This window comes from Oncorhynchus gorbuscha, linkage group LG06 (genome assembly GCF_021184085.1).
Source record: "Oncorhynchus gorbuscha isolate QuinsamMale2020 ecotype Even-year linkage group LG06, OgorEven_v1.0, whole genome shotgun sequence".
In the NCBI taxonomy this organism is placed as follows: Eukaryota; Metazoa; Chordata; class Actinopteri; order Salmoniformes; family Salmonidae; genus Oncorhynchus; species Oncorhynchus gorbuscha.
The window spans coordinates 42,830,286-42,848,958 of NC_060178.1; the positions used below are offsets into that span (position 1 = coordinate 42,830,286).

The window sequence follows — 18,673 nt, forward strand, 5'->3', positions numbered from 1 at the left end:
AATTTGGTAAAAAGCCAATTTGACATTTGCTCAGTACATTGTTTTCATTGAGGAAATGTACGAGTCTGCTGTTAATAATAATGCAGAGGATTTTCCCAAGGTTACTGTTGACACATATTCCACGGTAGTTATTGGGGTCAAATTTGTCTCCACTTTTGTGGATTGGGGTGATCAGTCCTTGGTTCCAAATATTGGGGAAGATGCCAGAGCTAAGTATGATGTTAAAGAGTTTTAGTATAGCCAATTGGAATTTGTTGTCTGTATATTTGATCATTTCATTGAGGATACCATCGACACCACAGGCCTTTTTGGGTTGAAGGGTTTTTATTTTGTCCTGTAACTCATTCAATGTAATTGGAGAATCCAGTGGGTTCTGGTAGTCTTTAATAGTTGATTCTAAGATCTGTATTTGATCATGTATATGTTTTTGCTCTTTGTTCTTTGTTATAGAACCAAAAAGATTGGAGAAGTGGTTTACCCATACATCTCCATTTTGGATAGATAATTCTTCGTGTTGTTGTTTGTTTAGTGTTTTCCAATTTTCCCAGAAGTGGTTAGTCTATGGATTCTTCAATTGCATTGAGCTGATTTCTGACATGCTGTTCCTTCTTTTTCCGTAGTGTATTTCTGTATTGTTTTAGTGATTCACCATAGTGAAGGCGTAGACTCAGGTTTTCCGGGTCTCTATGTTTTTGGTTGGACAGGTTTCTCAATTTCTTTCTTAGATTTTTGCATTCTTCATCAAACCATTTGTCATTATTGTTAATTTTCTTCGGTTTTCTATTTGAGATTTTTAGATTTGAGAGGGAAGCTGAGAGGTCAAATATACTGTTAAGATTTTCTACTGCCAGGTTTACACCTTCACTATTACAGTGGAACGTTTTACCCAGGAAATTGTCTAAAAGGGATTGAATTTGTTGTTGCCTAATTGTTTTTTGGTAGGTTTCCAAACTGCATTCCTTCCATCTATAGCATTTCTTAATGTTACTCAGTTCATTTGGCTTTGATGCCTCATGATTGAGTATTATTCTGTTTAAGTAGACTGTGATTTTGCTGTGGTCTGATAGGGGTGTCAGTGGGCTGACTGTGAACGCTCTGAGAGATTCTGGGTTGAGGTCAGTGATAAAGTAGTCTACAGTACTACTGCCAAGAGATGAGCTATAGGTGTACCTACCATAGGAGTCCCCTCGAAGCCTACCGTTGACTATGTACACTATGTACACTCTCTCTCTCTCTTTTCTGTCTTTTCTCTCTCTCTTTTTCTCTCTCTCTCTTTTTTTCTCTCTCTGTTTTCTCTCTTCTCTGTTTTTTCTCTCTCTTCTCTGTTTTTTCTCTCTCTCTCTCTGTTTTCTCTATCTCTCTCTGTTTTGTCTTTTCTCTCTCTCTCTCTCTCTTTTTCTCTCTCTCTCTTTTTCTCTCTCTCTTTTTCTCTCTCTCTCTCTCTTTACTGTCTTTCTCTCTCTCTCTCTCTCTCTCTCTCTCTCTCTCTCTCTCTCTCTCTCTCTCTCTCTCTCTCTCTCCTTTTCTCTGTTTTCTCTCTCTCTCTCTTTGTTTTCTCTCTCTCTCTCTTTGTTTTCTCTCTCTCTCTCTTTGTTTTCTCTCTCTCTTTGTTTTTTCTCTCTCTCTCTCTGTTTTCTTTCTCTCTCTCTCTGTTTTCTTTCTCTCTCTCTCTCTTTGTTTTCTCTCTCTCTTTGTTTTCTCTCTCTTTGTTTTCTCTCTCTCTCTGTTTTCTCTCTCTCTGTTTTCTCTCTCTCTGTTTTGTCTCTCTGTTTTGTCTCTCTCTTCTCTGTTTTGTCTCTCTGTTTTCTCTCTCTCTTTTCTCTCTCGCTCTCTTTTCTCTCTCGCTCTCTTTTCTCTCTCGCTCTCTTCGCTTTCTCTCTTGCTTCTCTCTCTTTCTGTCATTTCTCGCTCGCTCTCTCTGTCTTTTCTCTCTCTCTCGCTCTCTCTCTCGCTCTCTCTGTCTTTTCTCTCTCTCTTTTCTCTCTCTCTGTTTTCTCTCTCTCTCTCTCTGTTTTCTCTCTCTCTCTCTCTGTTTTCTCTCTCTCTCTCTCTGTTTTCTCTCTGTTTTCTCTCTCTCTTTTCTCTCTCGCTCTCTCTCTTTTCTCTCTCTCTGTTTTCTCTCTCTCTCTCTCTCTCTCTCTGTTTTCTCTCTCTCTCTTTTCTCTCTCTCTCTCTCTTTTCTCTCTCGCTCTCTCTTTTCTCTCTCGCTCTCTCTTTTCTCTCTCGCTGTCTCTTTTCTCTCTCGCTCTCTTTTCTCTCTCGCTCGCTCTCTTTTCGCTTCTCTCTCGCTCTCTCTCTTTGTCTCTTCTCTCTCTCGCTCTCTCTCTTTGTCTCTTCTCTCTCTCGCTCTCTCTCTTTGTCTCTTTTCTCTCTCGCTCTCTCTCTTGTCTCTTCTCTCTCTTTGTCTCTTCTCTCTCTCGCTCTCTCTCTTTTCGCTTCTCTCTCTTGCTTCTCTTTGTCGTTTCTCTCTCTTGCTTTCTCTCTCGCTCTCTCTCTCTTTCTGTCTCTTCTCTCTCTCTCGCTCTCTCTCTTTCTGTCTTTTCTCTCTCTTTTCTCTCTCCTCTGTTTTCTCTCTCTCTCTTTTCTCTCTCGCTCTCTCTCGCTCTCTCTCTTTTCTCTCTCGCTCTCTCTCTTTTCTCTCTCGCTCTCTCTCTTTTCTCTCTCGCTCTCTCTCTTTTCTCTCTCGCTCTCTCTTTTCTCTCTCGCTCTCTCTCTTTTCTCTCTCGCTCTCTCTCTTTTCTCTCTCGCTCTCTCTCTTTTCTCTCTTGCTCTCTATTTTCTCTCTCGCTCTCTCTCTTTTCTCTCTCGCTCTCTCTCTTTTCTCTCTCGCTCTCTCTCTTTTCTCTCTCGCTCTCTTTTCTCTCACGCTCACTCTTTTCTCTGTCGCTCTCTCTCTCTTCTCTCTTGCTCTCTCTCTTTTCTCTCTCGCTCTCTCTCTTTTCGCTTCTCTCTCTTGCTTCTCTCTCGTTGTCTTTTCTCTCTCTCTCTCTCTGTTTTCTCTCTCCTCTGTTTTCTCTCTCGCTCTCTCGCTCTCTCTCTTTTCTCTCTCGCTCTCTCTCTTTTCTCTCTCTTTTCTCTCTCGCTCTCTCTCTTTTCTCTCTCGCTCTCTCTCTTTTCTCTCTCGCTCTCTCTCTTTTCTCTCTCGCTCTCTCTCTTTTCTCTCTCGCTCTCTCTCTTTTCTCTCTCGCTCTCTCTCTTTTCTCTCTCGCTCTCTCTCTTTTCTCTCTCGCTCTCTCTCTTTTTCTCTCTCGCTCTCTCTCTTTTCTCTCTCGCTCTCTCTCTTTTCTCTCTCGCTCTCTCTCTTTTCTCTCTCGCTCTCTCTCTTTTCTCTCTCGCTCTCTCTCTTTTCTCTCTCGCTCTCTCTCTTTTCTCTCTCGCTCTCTCTCTTTTCTCTCTCGCTCTCTCTCTCTTTTCTCTCTCGCTCTCTCTCTCTTTTCTCTCTCGCTCTCTCTCTCTTTTCTCTCTCGCTCTCTCTCTCTTTTCTCTCTTGCTCTCTCTCTTTTCTCTCTTGCTCTCTCTCTCTTTTCTCTCTTGCTCTCTCTCTTTTCTCTCTCTCTCTCTCTCTTTTCTCTTCTCTCTCTTGCTTCTCTCTCGTTGTCTTTTCTCTCTCTCTCTCTCTGTTTCTCTCTCCTCTGTTTTTCTCTCTCCTCTGTTTTCTCTCTCGCTCTCTCTCTTCTCTTTTCTCTCTCGCTCTCTCTCTTTTCTCTCTCGCTCTCTCTCTTTTTCTCTCTCGCTCTCTCTCTTTTCTTCTCTCTCTCTCTTTTCTCTCTCTCTCTGTTTTTCTCTCTCGCTCTCTCTCTTTTCTCTCTCGCTCTCTCTCTCTTTTCTCTCTCGCTCTCTCTCTTTTCTCTCTCGCTCTCTCTCTTTTCTCTCTCGCTCTCTCTCTTTTCTCTCTCGCTCTCTCTCTCTTTTCTCTCTCGCTCTCTCTCTCTTTTCTCTCTCGCTCTCTCTCTTTTCTCTCTCGCTCTCTCTCTCTTTTCTCTCTCGCTCTCTCTCTTTTCTCTCTCGCTCTCTCTCTCTTTTCTCTCTCGCTCTCTCTCTTTTTCTCTCTTGCTCTCTCTCTTTTCTCTCTTGCTCTCTCTCTTTTCTCTCTTGCTCTCTCTCTTTTCTCTCTCGCTCTCTCTCTTTTCGCTTCTCTCTCTTGCTTCTCTCTCGTTGTCTTTTCTCTCTCTCTCTCTCTTTTCGCTTCTCTCTCTTGCTTCTCTCTCGTTGTCTTTTCTCTCTCTCTCTCCCGCTCTCTCTCTTTTCTCTCTCGCTCTCTCTCTTTTCTCTCTCGCTCTCTCTCTTTTCTCTCTCGCTCTCTCTCTTTTCTCTTTCTCTTTCTCTCTCGCTCTCTCTCTTTTCTCTCTCGCTCTCTCTCTCTTTTCTCTCTCGCTCTCTCTCTCTTTTCTCTCTCGCTCTCTCTCTCTTTTTTTCGCTCTCTCTCTTTTCTCTCTCTCTCTTTTCTCTCTCGCTCTCTCTCTTTTCTCTCTTCTCTCTCTTTTCTCTCTCGCTCTCTCTCTTTTCTCTCTCGCTCTCTCTCTTTTCTCTCTCGCTTCTCTCTCTCTCTCTCTCGCTCTCTCTCTTTCTCTCTCGCTCTTCTCTCTCGCTCTCTCTTCTCTCTCGCTCTCTCTCTTTTTTCTCTCTCTTCTCTCTTTTTTTCTCTCTTCTCTGTTTTCTCTCTCTTCTCTGTTTTCTCTCTTGCTCTCTCTTTTCTCTCTCGCTCTCTCTCTTTTCTCTCTCGCTCTCTCTCTTTTCTCTCTCGCTCTCTCTCTTTTCTCTCTCGCTCTCTCTTTTCTCTGTCGCTCTCTCTCTCTTTTCTCTGTCGCTCTCTCTCTCTTTTCTCTGTCGCTCTCTTTTCTCTCTCGCTCTCTCTCTTTTCGCTTCTCTCTCTTGCTTCTCTCTCGCTCTCTCTCGCTCTCTCTCGCTCTCTCTCTTTTCTCTCTCGCTCTCTTTTCTCTTCTCTCTCTCTCTTTTCTCTCGCTCTCTCTCTTTTCTCTCTTGCTCTCTCTCTTTTCTCTCTCGCTCTCTCTCTTCTCTCTCTCTTGCTTCTCTCTCTTGTCTTTTCTCTCTCTCTCTCTCTCTGTTTTTCTCTCCTCTGTTTTCTCTCTCCTCTGTTTTCTCTCTCGCTCTCTCGCTCTCTCTCTTTTTCTCTCTCGCTCTCTCGCTCTCTCTCTTTTCTCTCTCGCTCTCTCTTTTCTTCTCTTTCTCTCTCTCTCTCTCTTTTCTCTCTCTTCTCTCTTTTCTCTCTCGCTCTTCTCTGTTTTCTCTCTCGCTCTCTCTTTTCTCTCTCGCTCTCTCTCTTTTCTCTCTCGCTCTCTCTTTTCTCTCTCGCTCTCTCTCTCTTTTCTCTCTCGCTCTCTCTCTTTTTCTCTCGCTCTCTCTTTTCTCTCTCGCTTCTCTCTCTTCTCTCGCTCTCTCTCTCTCTCGCTCTCTCTCGCTCTCTCTCGCTCTCTCTCGCTCTCTCTCTTTTCTCTCTCGCTCTCTCTCTTTTCTCTCTCGCTCTCTCTCTTTTCTCTCTCGCTCTCTCTCTCTTTTCTCTCTCGCTCTCTCTCTTTTCTCTCTCGCTCTCTCTCTCTTTTCTCTCTCGCTCTCTCTCTCTTTTTCTCTCTCTTCTCTGTTTTCTCTCTCGCTCTCTCTCTCTTTTCTCTCTCGCTCTCTCTCTCTTTTCTCTCTCGCTCTCTCTCTCTTTTCTCTCTCGCTCTCTCTCTCTTTTCTCTCTCGCTCTCTCTCTCTTTTCTCTCTCGCTCTCTCTCTCTTTTCTCTCTTGCTCTCTCTCTTTTCTCTCTCGCTCTCTCTCTTTTCGCTTCTCTCTCTTGCTTCTCTCTCGTTGTCTTTTCTCTCTCTCTCTCTCTTTTCGTTTCTCTCTCTTGCTTCTCTCTCGTTGTCTTTTCTCTCTCTCTCTCTGTTTTCTCTCTCCTCTGTTTTCTCTCTCCTCTGTTTTCTCTCTCGCTCTCCCGCTCTCTCTCTTTTCTCTCTCGCTCTCTCTCTTTTCTCTCTCGCTCTCTCTCTTTTCTCTCTCGCTCTCTCTCTTTTCTCTCTCGCTCTCTCTCTTTTCTCTCTCGCTCTCTCTCTTTTCTCTCTCGCTCTCTCTCTTTTCTCTCTCGCTCTCTCTCTTTTCTCTCTTCTCTCTCTTTTCTCTCTCTCTCTCTCTTTTCTCTCTCTCTTGCTTCTCTCTCGTTGTCTTTTCTCTCTCTCTCTCTTTTTCTCTCTCTGTTTTCTCTCTCCTCTGTTTTTTTCTCTCCGCTCTCTCTCTTTTCTCTCTCGCTCTCTCTCTTTTCTCTCTCGCTCTCTCTCTTTTCTCTCTCGCTCTCTCTCTTTTCTCTCTCGCTCTCTCTCTTTTCTCTCTCGCTCTCTCTCGGCTTTTCTCTCTCGCTCTCTCTCTTTTCTCTCTCGCTCTCTCTCTTTTCTCTCTCGCTCTCTCTCTTTTCTCTCTCGCTCTCTCTCTTTTCTCTCTCGCTCTCTCTCTTTTTTCTCTCTCTTGCTTCTCTCTCGCTCTCTCTCGCTCTCTCTCTCTCTCTTTTCTCTCTCGCTCTCTCTCTCTTTTCTCTTTTCTCTCTCTCTCTCTTTTCTCTCTCGCTCTCTCTCTTTTCTCTCTCGCTCTCTCTCTCTTTTCTCTCTTCGCTCTCTCTCTCTCTTTTCTCTCTCGCTCTCTCTTCGCTCTCTCTCGTTCTCTCGCTTCTCTCTCTCTCGCTCTCTCTCGCTTCTCTCTCTTTCGCTTCTCTCTCTTTTTTCTCTCTTCTCTGTTTTCTCTCTCTTCTCTGTTTTCTCTGTTTTCTCTCTCACTGTCTCTCTTTTTCTCTCGCTCTCTCTCGCTTCTCTCTTTTCGCTTCTCTCTCTTTCTCTCTCTCTCTGTTTTCTCTCCTCTGTTTCTCTCTCTCTCTCTCTCTGTTTTCTCTTTCTCTCTCTGTTTTCTCTCTCGCTGTCTCTCTTTTCTCTCTCTTTTCTCTCTCGCTCTCTTTTCGCTCTCTCTTCTCTCTCGCTTTCTCTCTCTCTCTTCTCTTTTCGCTCTCTCTCTTTTCGCTTCTCTCTCTCTTTTCTCTCTCTTCTCTGTTTTCTCTCTCTTTTCTCTCTCACTGTCTCTCTTTTCTCTCTCTCTCTCTCTCTCTTTTCTCTCTCTCTCTTCTCTTTTCTCTCTCTCTCTCTCTCTTTTCTCTCTCTCTCTCTCTTTTCTCTCTCGCTCTCTCTCTTTTTCTCTCGCTCTCTCTTTTCTCTTCGCTCTCTCTCTTTTCGTTGTCTTTTCTCTCTCTCTCTCTCTCTCGCTTCTCGCTTCTCTCTCTTCGCTTCTCTCTTTTCGCTTCTCTCTCTTTTCGTCTCTCTCTTCTCTGTTTTCTCTCTCTTCTCTGTTTTCTCTCTTGCTCTCTTTTCTCTCTCGCTCTCTCTCTTTTCTCTCTCGCTCTCTCTCTTTTCTCTCTCGCTCTCTCTCTTTTCTCTCTCGCTCTCTCTCTTTTCTCTCTCGCTCTCTCTCTTTTCTCTCTCGCTCTCTCTCTTTTCTCTCTCGCTCTCTCTCTTTTCTCTCTCGCTCTCTCTCTTTTCTCTCTCGCTCTCTCTCTTTTCTCTCTCGCTCTCTCTCTTTTCTCTCTCGCTCTCTCTCTTTTCTCTCTCGCTCTCTCTCTTTTCTCTCTCGCTCTCTCTCTTTTCTCTCTCGCTCTCTCTCTTTTTCTCTCTCTCTCTCTTTTCGCTTCTCTCTCTTGCTTCTCTCTCGTTGTCTTTTCTCTCTCTCTCTCTCTGTTTTCTCTCTCCTCTGTTTTCTCTCTCCTCTGTTTTCTCTCTCGCTCTCCCGCTCTCTCTCTTTTCTCTCTCGCTCTCTCTCTTTTCTCTCTCGCTCTCTCTCTTTTCTCTCTCGCTCTCTCTCTTTTCTCTCTCGCTCTCTCTCTTTTCTCTCTCGCTCTCTCTCTTTTCTCTCTCGCTCTCTCTCTTTTCTCTCTCGCTCTCTCTCTTTTCTCTCTCGCTCTCTCTCTTTTCTCTCTCGCTCTCTCTCTTTTCTCTCTCGCTCTCTCTCTTTTCGCTTCTCTCTCTTGCTCTCTCTCGCTCTCTCTCGCTCTCTCTCGCTCTCTCTCGCTCTCTCTCTTTTCTCTCTCGCTCTCTCTTTTCTCTGTCGCTCTCTCTCTCTTTTCTCTGTCGCTCTCTCTCTTTTCTCTCTCGCTCTCTCTCTTTTCTCTCTCGCTCTCTCTCGCTCTCTCTCGCTCTCTCTCGCTCTCTCTCGCTCTCTCTCGCTCTCTCTCGCTCTCTCTCGCTCTCTCTCGCTCTCTCTCTCTCTCTCGCTTCTCTCTCTTTCGCTTCTCTCTTCTTCTGTTTTCTCTCTTCTCTGTTTTCTCTCTCTTCTCTGTTTTCTCTCTCTTTTCTCTCTCACTGTCTCTCTTTTCTCTCTCGCTCTCTCTCTCGCTCTCTCTCTTTTCGCTTCTCTCTCTTTTCTCTCTCTCTCTGTTTTCTCTCCTCTGTTTTCTCTCTCTCTCTCTCTCTGTTTTCTCTTTCTCTCTCTGTTTTCTCTCTCGCTGTCTCTCTTTTCTCTCTCTTTTCTCTCTCGCTCTCTTTTCGCTTCTCTCTTTTCTCTCTCGCTTTCTCTCTCTCGCTCTCTCTCTTTCTCTCTCTCGCTCTCTCTCTCTTTCTGTCTCTTCTCTCTCGCACTCTGTCTTGTCTCTCTCTTTTCTCTCTCTTGCTTTCTCTCTCGCTCTCTGTTTTCTCTCCTCTGTTTTCTCTCTCGCTCTCTCTCTTTTCTCTCTCGCTCTCTCTCTTTTCTCTCTCGCTCTCTCTCTTTTCTCTCTTGCTCTCTCTCTTTTCTCTCTTGCTCTCTCTCTTTTCTCTCTTGCTCTCTCTCTTTTCTCTCTTGCTCTCTCTCTTTTCTCTCTCTCTCGCTCTCTCTTTTCTCTCTCGCTCTCTTTTCGCTTCTCTCTTTTCTCTCTCGCTTTCTCTCTCTCGCTCTCTCTCTTTCTCTCTCTCGCTCTCTCTCTCTTTCTGTCTCTTCTCTCTCGCACTCTGTCTTGTCTCTCTCTTTTCTCTCTCTTGCTTTCTCTCTCGCTCTCTGTTTTCTCTCCTCTGTTTTCTCTCTCGCTCTCTCTGTTTTCTCTCTCGCTCTCTCTGTTTTCTCTCTCGCTCTCTCTGTTTTCTCTCTCGCTCTCTCTGTTTTCTCTCTTGCTCTCTCTCTTTTCTCTCTTGCTCTCTCTCTTTTCTCTCTTGCTCTCTCTCGCTCTCTCTCTTTTCTCTCTCTTGCTTTCTCTCTCGCTCTCTCTTTTCTCTCTCGCTCTCTTTTCGCTTCTCTCTTTTCTCTCTCGCTTTCTCTCTCTTCTGTCTTTTCTCTCTCTCGCTCTCTCTCTCTTTCTCTCTCTCGCTCTCTCTCTCTTTCTGTCTCTTCTCTCTCACACTCTGTCTTGTCTCTCTCTTGCTTCTCTCTCTTTGTCTTTTCTCTCTCTTGCTTTCTCTCTCTCTCTCTCTTTTCTCTCTCTCTGTTTTCTCTCTCGCTCTCTCTCTTTTCTCTCTTGCTCTCTCTCTCGCTCTCTCTCTTTTCGCTTCTCTCTCTTTATCTTTTCTCGCTCTCTCTCTCTTTTCTCTCTCTTTTCTCTGTCTTTTCTCTCTCTTCTCTCTCTCTCTTTTTCTCTCTCTCTCTCTCTCTCTCTGTTTTCTCTCTCTCTGTTTTCTCTCTCTCTTTTCTCTCTCGCTGTCTCTCTTTTCTCTCGCTCTCTTTTCTCTCTCACTCTCTCTCACTCTCTCTCTTGCTTCTCTCCTGTCTTTCTCTCTCTCGCGCTCTCTCTTTCTGTCTCTTCTCTCTCGTCTCTCTCTCGCTCTCTCGCTCTTTCTGTCTTTTCTCTCGCTCACTCTCTCTCTCTTTCTGTCTCTTACCTCTCTCTCTCCCCCTCTTTCTGTAGTTGATGGTGGAAGCGAATTATGATTTTTAGAGTTATAGGTCACAAATCATTATAGATAAAGAAATATTTTCGCAGCCCAATTAAAAACCACACTCTAATAAAAAGTGCTCACTTTCAATTCTGCACTGAAAGACATGAACTCTTATAGAATTCCCCGTATTAGGCTAATTAAAACTAATTGCATTATACATTGGAATATTTCCCCTCAACATGTTAATGTGTGTGTTTGTGGACGTGTTTATAACTATGCTTGTGGACCAGATGTCCCCACAAGAATAGTAAATGAACAAACATTTGACCAACTCGGGACAGTTTGTTAGTCCCCACAAGTTCAAATGCTATTTGTAGGGGATTTAGGGTTAAGGTTAGAATTAGAATTAGGTTTAGGATTAGAATTATGTTTAGGGTTAGGAGCTAGGTTAGGGTTAAAGGTTCGGTTTTAGGATTTAATTGTGGGATTTAATTGTGGCTCAAAAGCATTAGGAAGGAAAGAAATTCAACAAAGGCACACCTTTTAATTGAAATGCTTTCCAGGTAACTACCTCATGAAGCTGGTTGTCATCAAGGCAAAGGATGGCTCCTTTGAAGAATCTCATATATAGAATATATTTTGATTTGTTTAACACTTTTTTTTGGTTACTACATGATTCCCTATGTGTTATTTCATAGTTTTGATGTCTGCTGTTATTCTACAATGTAGAACATCTCTTAAGAGTAGGTGTCCAAACTTTTGATCGGTACTGTAGCTCAACCACCTGTATTTGGTCTCTCTTTCTATTAGCTATCTTCCCCCCCAATCAGGCTCACTAGTGCCCTCTGTGGTGCGACAGTGTAACTACACCTATCTGTACATGATCTGTGTGATTGTACTATATTATTGTGTGGTCTGGAGCTGGGCCAGGCAGCATGGCATTGGGATTATTGAGTTTCAGAGCCAGAGTGTAATGTCTGTTTGACTCCTGTTTCTGATCATGATGAGGTATGTTAACGAGAGCTGAACCAGAGCTGTGATGTAGTGGACTAGCAGTTCACATGCATGTGTGTGTTTGTGAGATCTCTTGGATCTCTTTTTCTGCCCTTCTCACTCTCTCTCTGAGGTTGTGTGTGTTGGGACATATGTGGTGTGCTGGAATGGCTAGGTTGGAGAGGCAACAGGCTAATGTCTCGCTCTCTCTCTCCCTGTCTGTCTGTTCCAGTGGGGACCCCGTACTACATGTCTCCAGAGAGAATACATGAAAACGGATACAACTTCAAATCTGACATCTGGTCTCTAGGCTGCCTGCTCTATGAGGTAACGTATACACATACACATATACTGTACTGTGGCATAATGTACACAGAAACCCATACCCACACACATTACTGGGATAAAGGTGGATATGAGAGCTGTTGTGTGTTTGAAGCTAGCAGGGAATTCACAGTGACATGTCCATGTGGTGCAGATCAACTGGGTGGTTGTGCTGAGCACTGATACTGACTAGTAAAATGACCCTCTCAGAACCCTTTCCACCTTACAGACCACACGAGAGGGGGAGAGCGAGGGGGACAGGTCTTACAGGTGTGTGTGTGTTGGATGTAAGGTTCTTGAATGTCTGAGGGTCCAACGTGTGTGCGTGCGTGCGAGAGAACATGCATGTTTCAGTGTTATGCTTGGGGTTCTAGATGGGTGAAAGACAGACAATACCTGGCCATTGTCTCTCTGTCTGCATCTCCTATACTGTTTGATTGAGGATCGTGTGTGTGCGTGTCCACATGTGCATGCATGTTTGAGCTCACCCCATTATATTCACCTGACCTTGCCCACCTCCGGCATTGTGGTAACGGGACTATGCCTAGTTGCCGGGGTGGTCTCCCTTGGTGACCAGGAGGGAAAAGACAACAGCAGGTTGGAGATTGATGATGGCGCCTGAGAGATGCCAGCCATTTTATTGGCCCTTAACCAACTGGCCACTAGCTCAGCGATTGCCGATTATATGCAACGCAGGACACGATATTACTAGTTTATCTAGCATCAACCATGTGTAGTTAACTAGTGATTATGATTGATTGTTTTTTATAAGATGCTAGCTAGCAACCTACCTTGGCTTCTACTGCATTCGCGTAACAGGCAGGCTCCTCGTCGAGTGCAATGAGAGGCAGGTGGTTAGAGCGTTGGACTAGTTAACCGTAAGGTTGCCGTAAATCTGTCTTTCTGTCCCTTAACAAGGCAGTTAACCCACTGTTCCTAGGCCGTCATTGAAAATAAGAATTTGTTCTTAACTGACTTGCCTCCTTAAATAAAGATTAAATAAAGGTGTAAAGAATAAAATAAATAATAATCGACCAAAAATACCGATTTCCGATTGTTATGAAATCGGCCATAATTAATTTGCCATTCCGATAAATCGGTCGACCTCTACTCTTAACCAACCGTGCTAATTATATATATATTTCTCATTGTTTATAACTTATTTTATACATAATGTTGCTGCTACCGTCTCTTCTAACCGAAGAGACGGTCAGAACAGACATCAGAACAGAGATTAAAGCAGGAAGAAACCGTGACACATTCAATAAAAAACTGGTCAGATGAAGCAGATACTAAGCTACAGGACTGTTTTGCTAGCACAGACTCGAATATGTTCTGGGATTCTTCCAATGGCATTGAGGAGTACACTACATCAGTCACTTTCAAGGGGCGGGACTCTAACCTGGAAGTTTATAAGAAATACCACTATGCCCTCCGATGAACCAATAAACAGGCAAAGTGTCAATACAGGACTAAGATCAAATCGTACTCCATCGGCTCCGACGCTTGTCGGGTGTGGGAGGGCTTCCAAACTATTACAGACTGCAAAGGGAAGCACAGCCGAGAGCTGCCCAGTGACACGAGCCTACCAGACGAGCTAAATTATTTCTATGCTCGCTTTAAGGCAAGTAACTATATGCATGAGAGCATCAGATGTTCCGGATGATAGTGTGGTCACGCTCTCCGCAGCCGATGTGAGTAAGACCTTTACATTTACATTTACATTTAAGTCATTTAGCAGACGCTCTTATCCAGAGCGACTTACAAATTGGTGCATTTACCTTATGACATCCAGTGGAACAGTCACTTTACAATAGTGCATCTAAATCTTAAAGGGGGGGGGGGTGAGAGGGATTACTTATCCTATCCTAGGTACTCCTTAAAGAGGTGGGGTTTCAGGTGTCTCCGGAAGGTGGTGATTGACTCCGCTGTCCTGGCGTCGTGAGGGAGTTTGTTCCACCATTGGGGGGCCAGAGCACATACAGTACATACAGCACAGTACATACAGCACATGCATACAGTACATACAGCACAGTACATACAGCACAGCACATACAGTACATACAGTACATACAGCACATACAGCACAGTACATACAGCACAGTACATACAGCACAGTACATACAGTACATACAGCACAGCACATACATACAGTACACACAGCACAGTACAGTACATACAGCACATACAGTACAGTACATACAGCACATACAGTACAGTACATACAGCACATACAGTACATACAGCACATACAGCACATACAGCACAGTACATACAGCACAGTACATGCAGCACAGTACATACAGCACAGTACATACAGCACATACATACAGCACAGTACATACAGTACATACAGTACACACATACAGTACATACAGCACAGTACATACAGTACATACAGTACATACATACAGCACAGACAGTACATACAGTACATACAATACATACAACACAGTACATACAGAACAGTACATACAGTACAATACATACACACAGTACATACAGAACAGTACATACATACAGTACATACAATACATACAACACAGTACATACAGAACAGTACATACAGTACAATACATACAGTACAGTACATACAGAACAGTACATACAGAACAGTACATACAGAACAGTACATACAGCACAGTACATACAGCACAGTACATACAGAACAGTACATACATACAGTACATACAATACATACAGAACAGTACATACAGAACAGTACATACAGAACAGTACATACAGAACAGTACATACAGAACAGTACATACAGTACAGTATATACAAACAGTACATACAGCACAGTACATACAGAACAATACATACAGTACAGTACAGTACATACAGTACAGTACATACAGCACAGTACATACAGCACAGCATATACACACAGTACATACAGTACAATACATACAGAACAGTACATACAGTACAGTACATACAGTACAGTACATACAGTACAGTATATACACACAGTACATACAGTACAGTACATACAGAACAATACATACAGTACAGTACATACAGCACAGTACATACAGTACAGCATATACACACAGTACATACAGCACAGTACATACAGTCAAGGAAAAATATGATAATATTTCAACTAGGTTTACCTTTAAACAGGTAAACGTTCAAAAGGCCGCAGGGCCAGATGCATTACCTGGACATGTACTCCAAGCATGCGCTAACCAACTGTCTTCACTGACATTTTCAATTTCTCCCTGTCTGAGTCTGTATTACCAACATGTTTCAAGCAGACCACCATAGTCCCTATGCCCAAGAACACTAAGGTAACCTGCCTAAATGACTACCGACCCATAGCACTCATGTCTGTAGCCAAGTGCTTTGAATGGCTGGACATGGCTCACATCAACACCATTATCCCAGAAACCCTCGACCCACTCCAATTTGCTTAACCCCCTAACAGTTCCACAGATGATGCAATCATTATTGTACTCCACACTGCCCTTTTCCACCTGGACAAAATTAACACCTATGTGAGAATGCTATTCATTGACTATAGCTCAGCGTTCAACACCATACTGCCCCCAAGCTCATCACAAAGCTAAGAACCCTGGGGCTAAACATCCCTCTGCAACTGGATTCTGGACTGCCCCCATGCTCATCACAAAGCTAAGAACCCTGGGGCTAAACATCCCTCTGCAACTGGATTTTGGACTTCCTGACGGGCTGCCCCCAGGTGGTAAGGGTAGGTAACAACACATCCACCTACTCTGATCCTCAACACGAGGGCCCCTCAGAGGTGCGTGCTCAGTCCCCTACTGTACTCCCAGCTCACTCATGACTGCACAGCCAGGCACGACTCCAACACAGTCATTAAATTTGCTGATGACACGAGTTGTAGGCCTGATCACCGACAACGACGACACAGCCTATTGGGAGGAGGTCAGAGTCCTGACCATGTGGTGCAAGGACAACAACCTCTCCCCTCTCCATTGGGACGGCAGGTAGCCTAGTGGTTAGAGCATTGGGCCATTAACCAAATGGTTGCTGTATCGAAACCCCGAGCTGACAAGGTAAAAATCTGTCGTTCTACCCCTGAGCAAGGCAGTTAACCCACTGTTCCCCAGTAGGCCGTCATTGTAAATATGAATTTGTTCTTAACTGACTTGCCTAGTTAATTAAAGGCTAACTTAACTCAGCGTGATCAAGACAAAGGAGATGATTGTGGACTACAGGAAAAAGAGGACAGAGCGTGCCCCCATTGTCATCGACTGGGCTGTAGTGGAGCAGGTTGAGAGCTTCAAGTTCCTTGGTGTCCACATCACCAACAAACTAACTGGGCATCCCCCTCAGGAGACTGAAAAGATTTGGCATGATTTGGCATGGGTCCTCAGATCCTCAAAAGTTTCTACAGGTGCATCATCAAGTGCAGCCTGACTGGTTGCGTCATTGCCTGGAATGGCAACTGCTTGGTCTACGACCATAAGGCACTACAGAGGGTAGTGCGAATGGCCCAGTACATCACTGGGCCAAGCTTCCTGCCATCCAGGACCTCTGTACCAGGCGGGGTAGGTCAGAGGAAGGCCCTTAAAATTGTCAAAGACTCCAGCCACCCTAGTCGTGACTGTTCTCTCTGCTATCACATGGCAAGCTGTACCGGAGCACCAAGTCTAGGTCCAAGAGGCTTCTAAACATCTTCTAACACCAAGCCATAAGACTCCTAAACATCTAATCAAATGGCTACCCAGACTATTTGCATTGCCCCCTCCTCCTTTACGCTGCTGCTACTCTCTGTTATCTATGCATAGTCACTTTAATAACTCTACCTATATGTACATATTACCTCAATTACCTCGACTAACTGGTGCCCCGGCACCTTGCCTTGACTCTGTACCGGTACCCCCTGTATATAGCCTCACTATTGTTATATTGCTGCTGCTCTTTAATTATTTGTTACTTTTATTTCTTAATTTTTTTCAATTTTTCTTAAAACTGCATTGTTGGTTAAGGGCTTGTAAGTAAGCATTTCACTGAAAGGTCAACACCTGTTGTATTCGGTCATGTCAAATAACATTTGATTTGATTTGACCTCAAGTTAGCATTTTCAGCTCACACACAAGAAAAAGTTTCCTCTCTGTCCTCCCCTCCCTGTTACTCTCCAACTCTCCCATCCCTAACTCTTGGTCGTCTCTAATGTGCGCTAATGTGATTAGCATGACTTTGTAAGTAAAAATAACATTTCCCTGGACATAGACATGTCTTATATGGGCAGAACACTTACTTGTTACTTGTTATTCTTGTTAATCTAAACACACTGTCCAATTTACAGTAGCTATTAAAGTGAAAAAAATAACATGCTATGGTTTGAGGAGAGTGCACAACAACATAACTTTTATCATGGCAACTGGTTATTTACTTCTGAAGGTAAATAATGTACTCACATTCAGTAATCTTTCTCTGATATGTCATCCTGAGGGTCCCAGAGATACAATGCAGCATAGTTTTGTTTGATAAAATAGAATTTTATATTAAAATGTAGGAACTGGGTTCTACAGTTTGACCCCCCCCCCCCATTTAGATGTGTGAAGGTTAGTGTCTTTTCTGTAGGGAAGCTAATTAGCCATCATTTATGACATTCCTGGGAGTGTGTAAACGTAATTTGTTTATTACCATATCATTTCTGTATGTTCTCTATAGTATAAAAATGTATCAGTTGACCAATTCGATACATTTGGGCAGACTTGATACAACATTTTGAACAGTAATGCAAATGTTCATTGGATCAGTCTAAAGGTTTACACATACACTGCAAAATCTAAATTGCGCCTAGACTCCTAAGTGATATAATGGCCTTTGTCTTGCATTTCAAAGATGATGGAACCAACCATTTGTTTTGAAAACACTTGTTTTTTTCTTTGTATTATATCTTACCAGATCTAATGTGTTATGCTCTCCTACATTAATTTAACATTTCCACAAACTTCAAAGTGTTTCCTTTCAAATGGTATCACAAATATGCATATCCTTGCTTCAGGTCCTGAGCTACAGGCAGTTAGATTTGGGTATGTCATTTTAGGTTGAAAATTGGAGGGAAAAGGGGCTAATCCTTAAGAGGTTTTAAAGTTTTACCGTCAACATGAACACACCAGTTTAAGTCTTGATGTCTCGCTCTGTTGGACCACATGTTTCTGTTTGAAACCACTCTCCTCTCACTTCCCTCCCCATATAGCTTTATGCCACTGTGTGTTTGACCTTTTAAATGGGACAAATACAAGATGAGAACATGCTAAAGATTGTTAACCTCTCTAGGGTACGTGGGACGCTAATGTCCCACCTGACCAACATCCAGTGAAAGTGCAGGGCACCAAATTCAAACAGAAATCTCATATTTAAAATTCCTCAACCATACATGTATTATACACCATTTTAAAGATAAACTTGTTGTTAATCCCACCACAGTGTCCGATTTCAAAAAGGCTCTACGACAAAAGCATACCATGCGATTATGTTAGGTCAGTACCTAGTCACAAAAATACACAGCCATTTTTCCAGTCAAAGAGAGGAGTAACAAAAAGTAGAAATAGAGAAAATTAATCACTAACATTTGATGATCTTCATCAGATGGCACTCATAGGACTTCATGTTACACAATACATGTATGCTTTGTTTGATAAATTTCATATTTACATCCAAAAATCTCTGTATAAATTGGCACGTTATGTTTTGCCTCCAAAACATCCGGTGAAAGTGCAGAGAGCTACGTCAATTTACAGAAATACTCATCATAAATGTTGATGAAAATACAAGTGTTATGCATGGAATTAAAGATATACTTCTCCTTAATGCAACTGCTGTGTCAGATTTCTAAAAAAGCTTTACGGAAAAAGCACACCATGGAATAATCTGAGTACAGCGCTCAGACCAAAACAAGCAATATAGATACCCGCCATGTTATGGAGTCAACAAAAGTCAGAAATAGCATTATAAATATTAACTTATCTTTGATGATCTTCACCAGAATGCACTCCCAGGAATCGCAGTTCTACAATAAATGTTAGTTTTGTTAGATAAAGTCCATCATTTATGTCCAAATACCTCCTTTTTGTTCGCATTTAGTACAGTAATCCAAATGCGCAGGCACTAGGTCCAGACGAAGTCAAAAATGTTATTACAGTCCGTAGAAACATGTCAAACTATGTGTATATAATCAATCTTTAGGATGTTTTTATCATAAATCTTCAATGTTTCAACCGGAGAATTCCTTTGTCTTTAGAAATGAAAGGGAACGGAGCTAACTCTCTCGGGCGCGCGCCTGACTGAGCATATGGCCTTCTGGCAGACCCATGACTCAATCAGCTCTCATTCTCTACCACTTCACAGTAGAAGCCTGAAACAAGGTTCTAAAGACTGTTGACATCTAGTGGAAGCCTTAGGAAGAGCAATATGATAATATGGATAGGCTAAGACTTGAAAACCTACAAACCTCAGATTTCCCACTTCTTGGTTGGATTTTTCTCAGATTTTTGCCTGCCATATGATTTCTATTATACTCACAGAGATCATTCAAATAGTT

At 43.2% G+C, this 18,673-nt stretch overlaps 1 protein-coding gene across 2 annotated transcripts in view; it reads left to right on the forward strand.

The window, feature by feature from the left end:
- LOC124037998 (serine/threonine-protein kinase Nek7-like) overlaps positions 1-18,673 on the forward strand; it is a 150,884-nt gene that overhangs the window by 121,389 nt on the left and 10,822 nt on the right. For both annotated transcript variants that reach the window (XM_046353338.1, XM_046353339.1), the window contains exon 8: positions 11,039-11,133. In XM_046353338.1, coding sequence (XP_046209294.1) covers positions 11,039-11,133 — 95 coding nt within the window. The remainder of the gene's footprint in view (positions 1-11,038; positions 11,134-18,673) is intronic.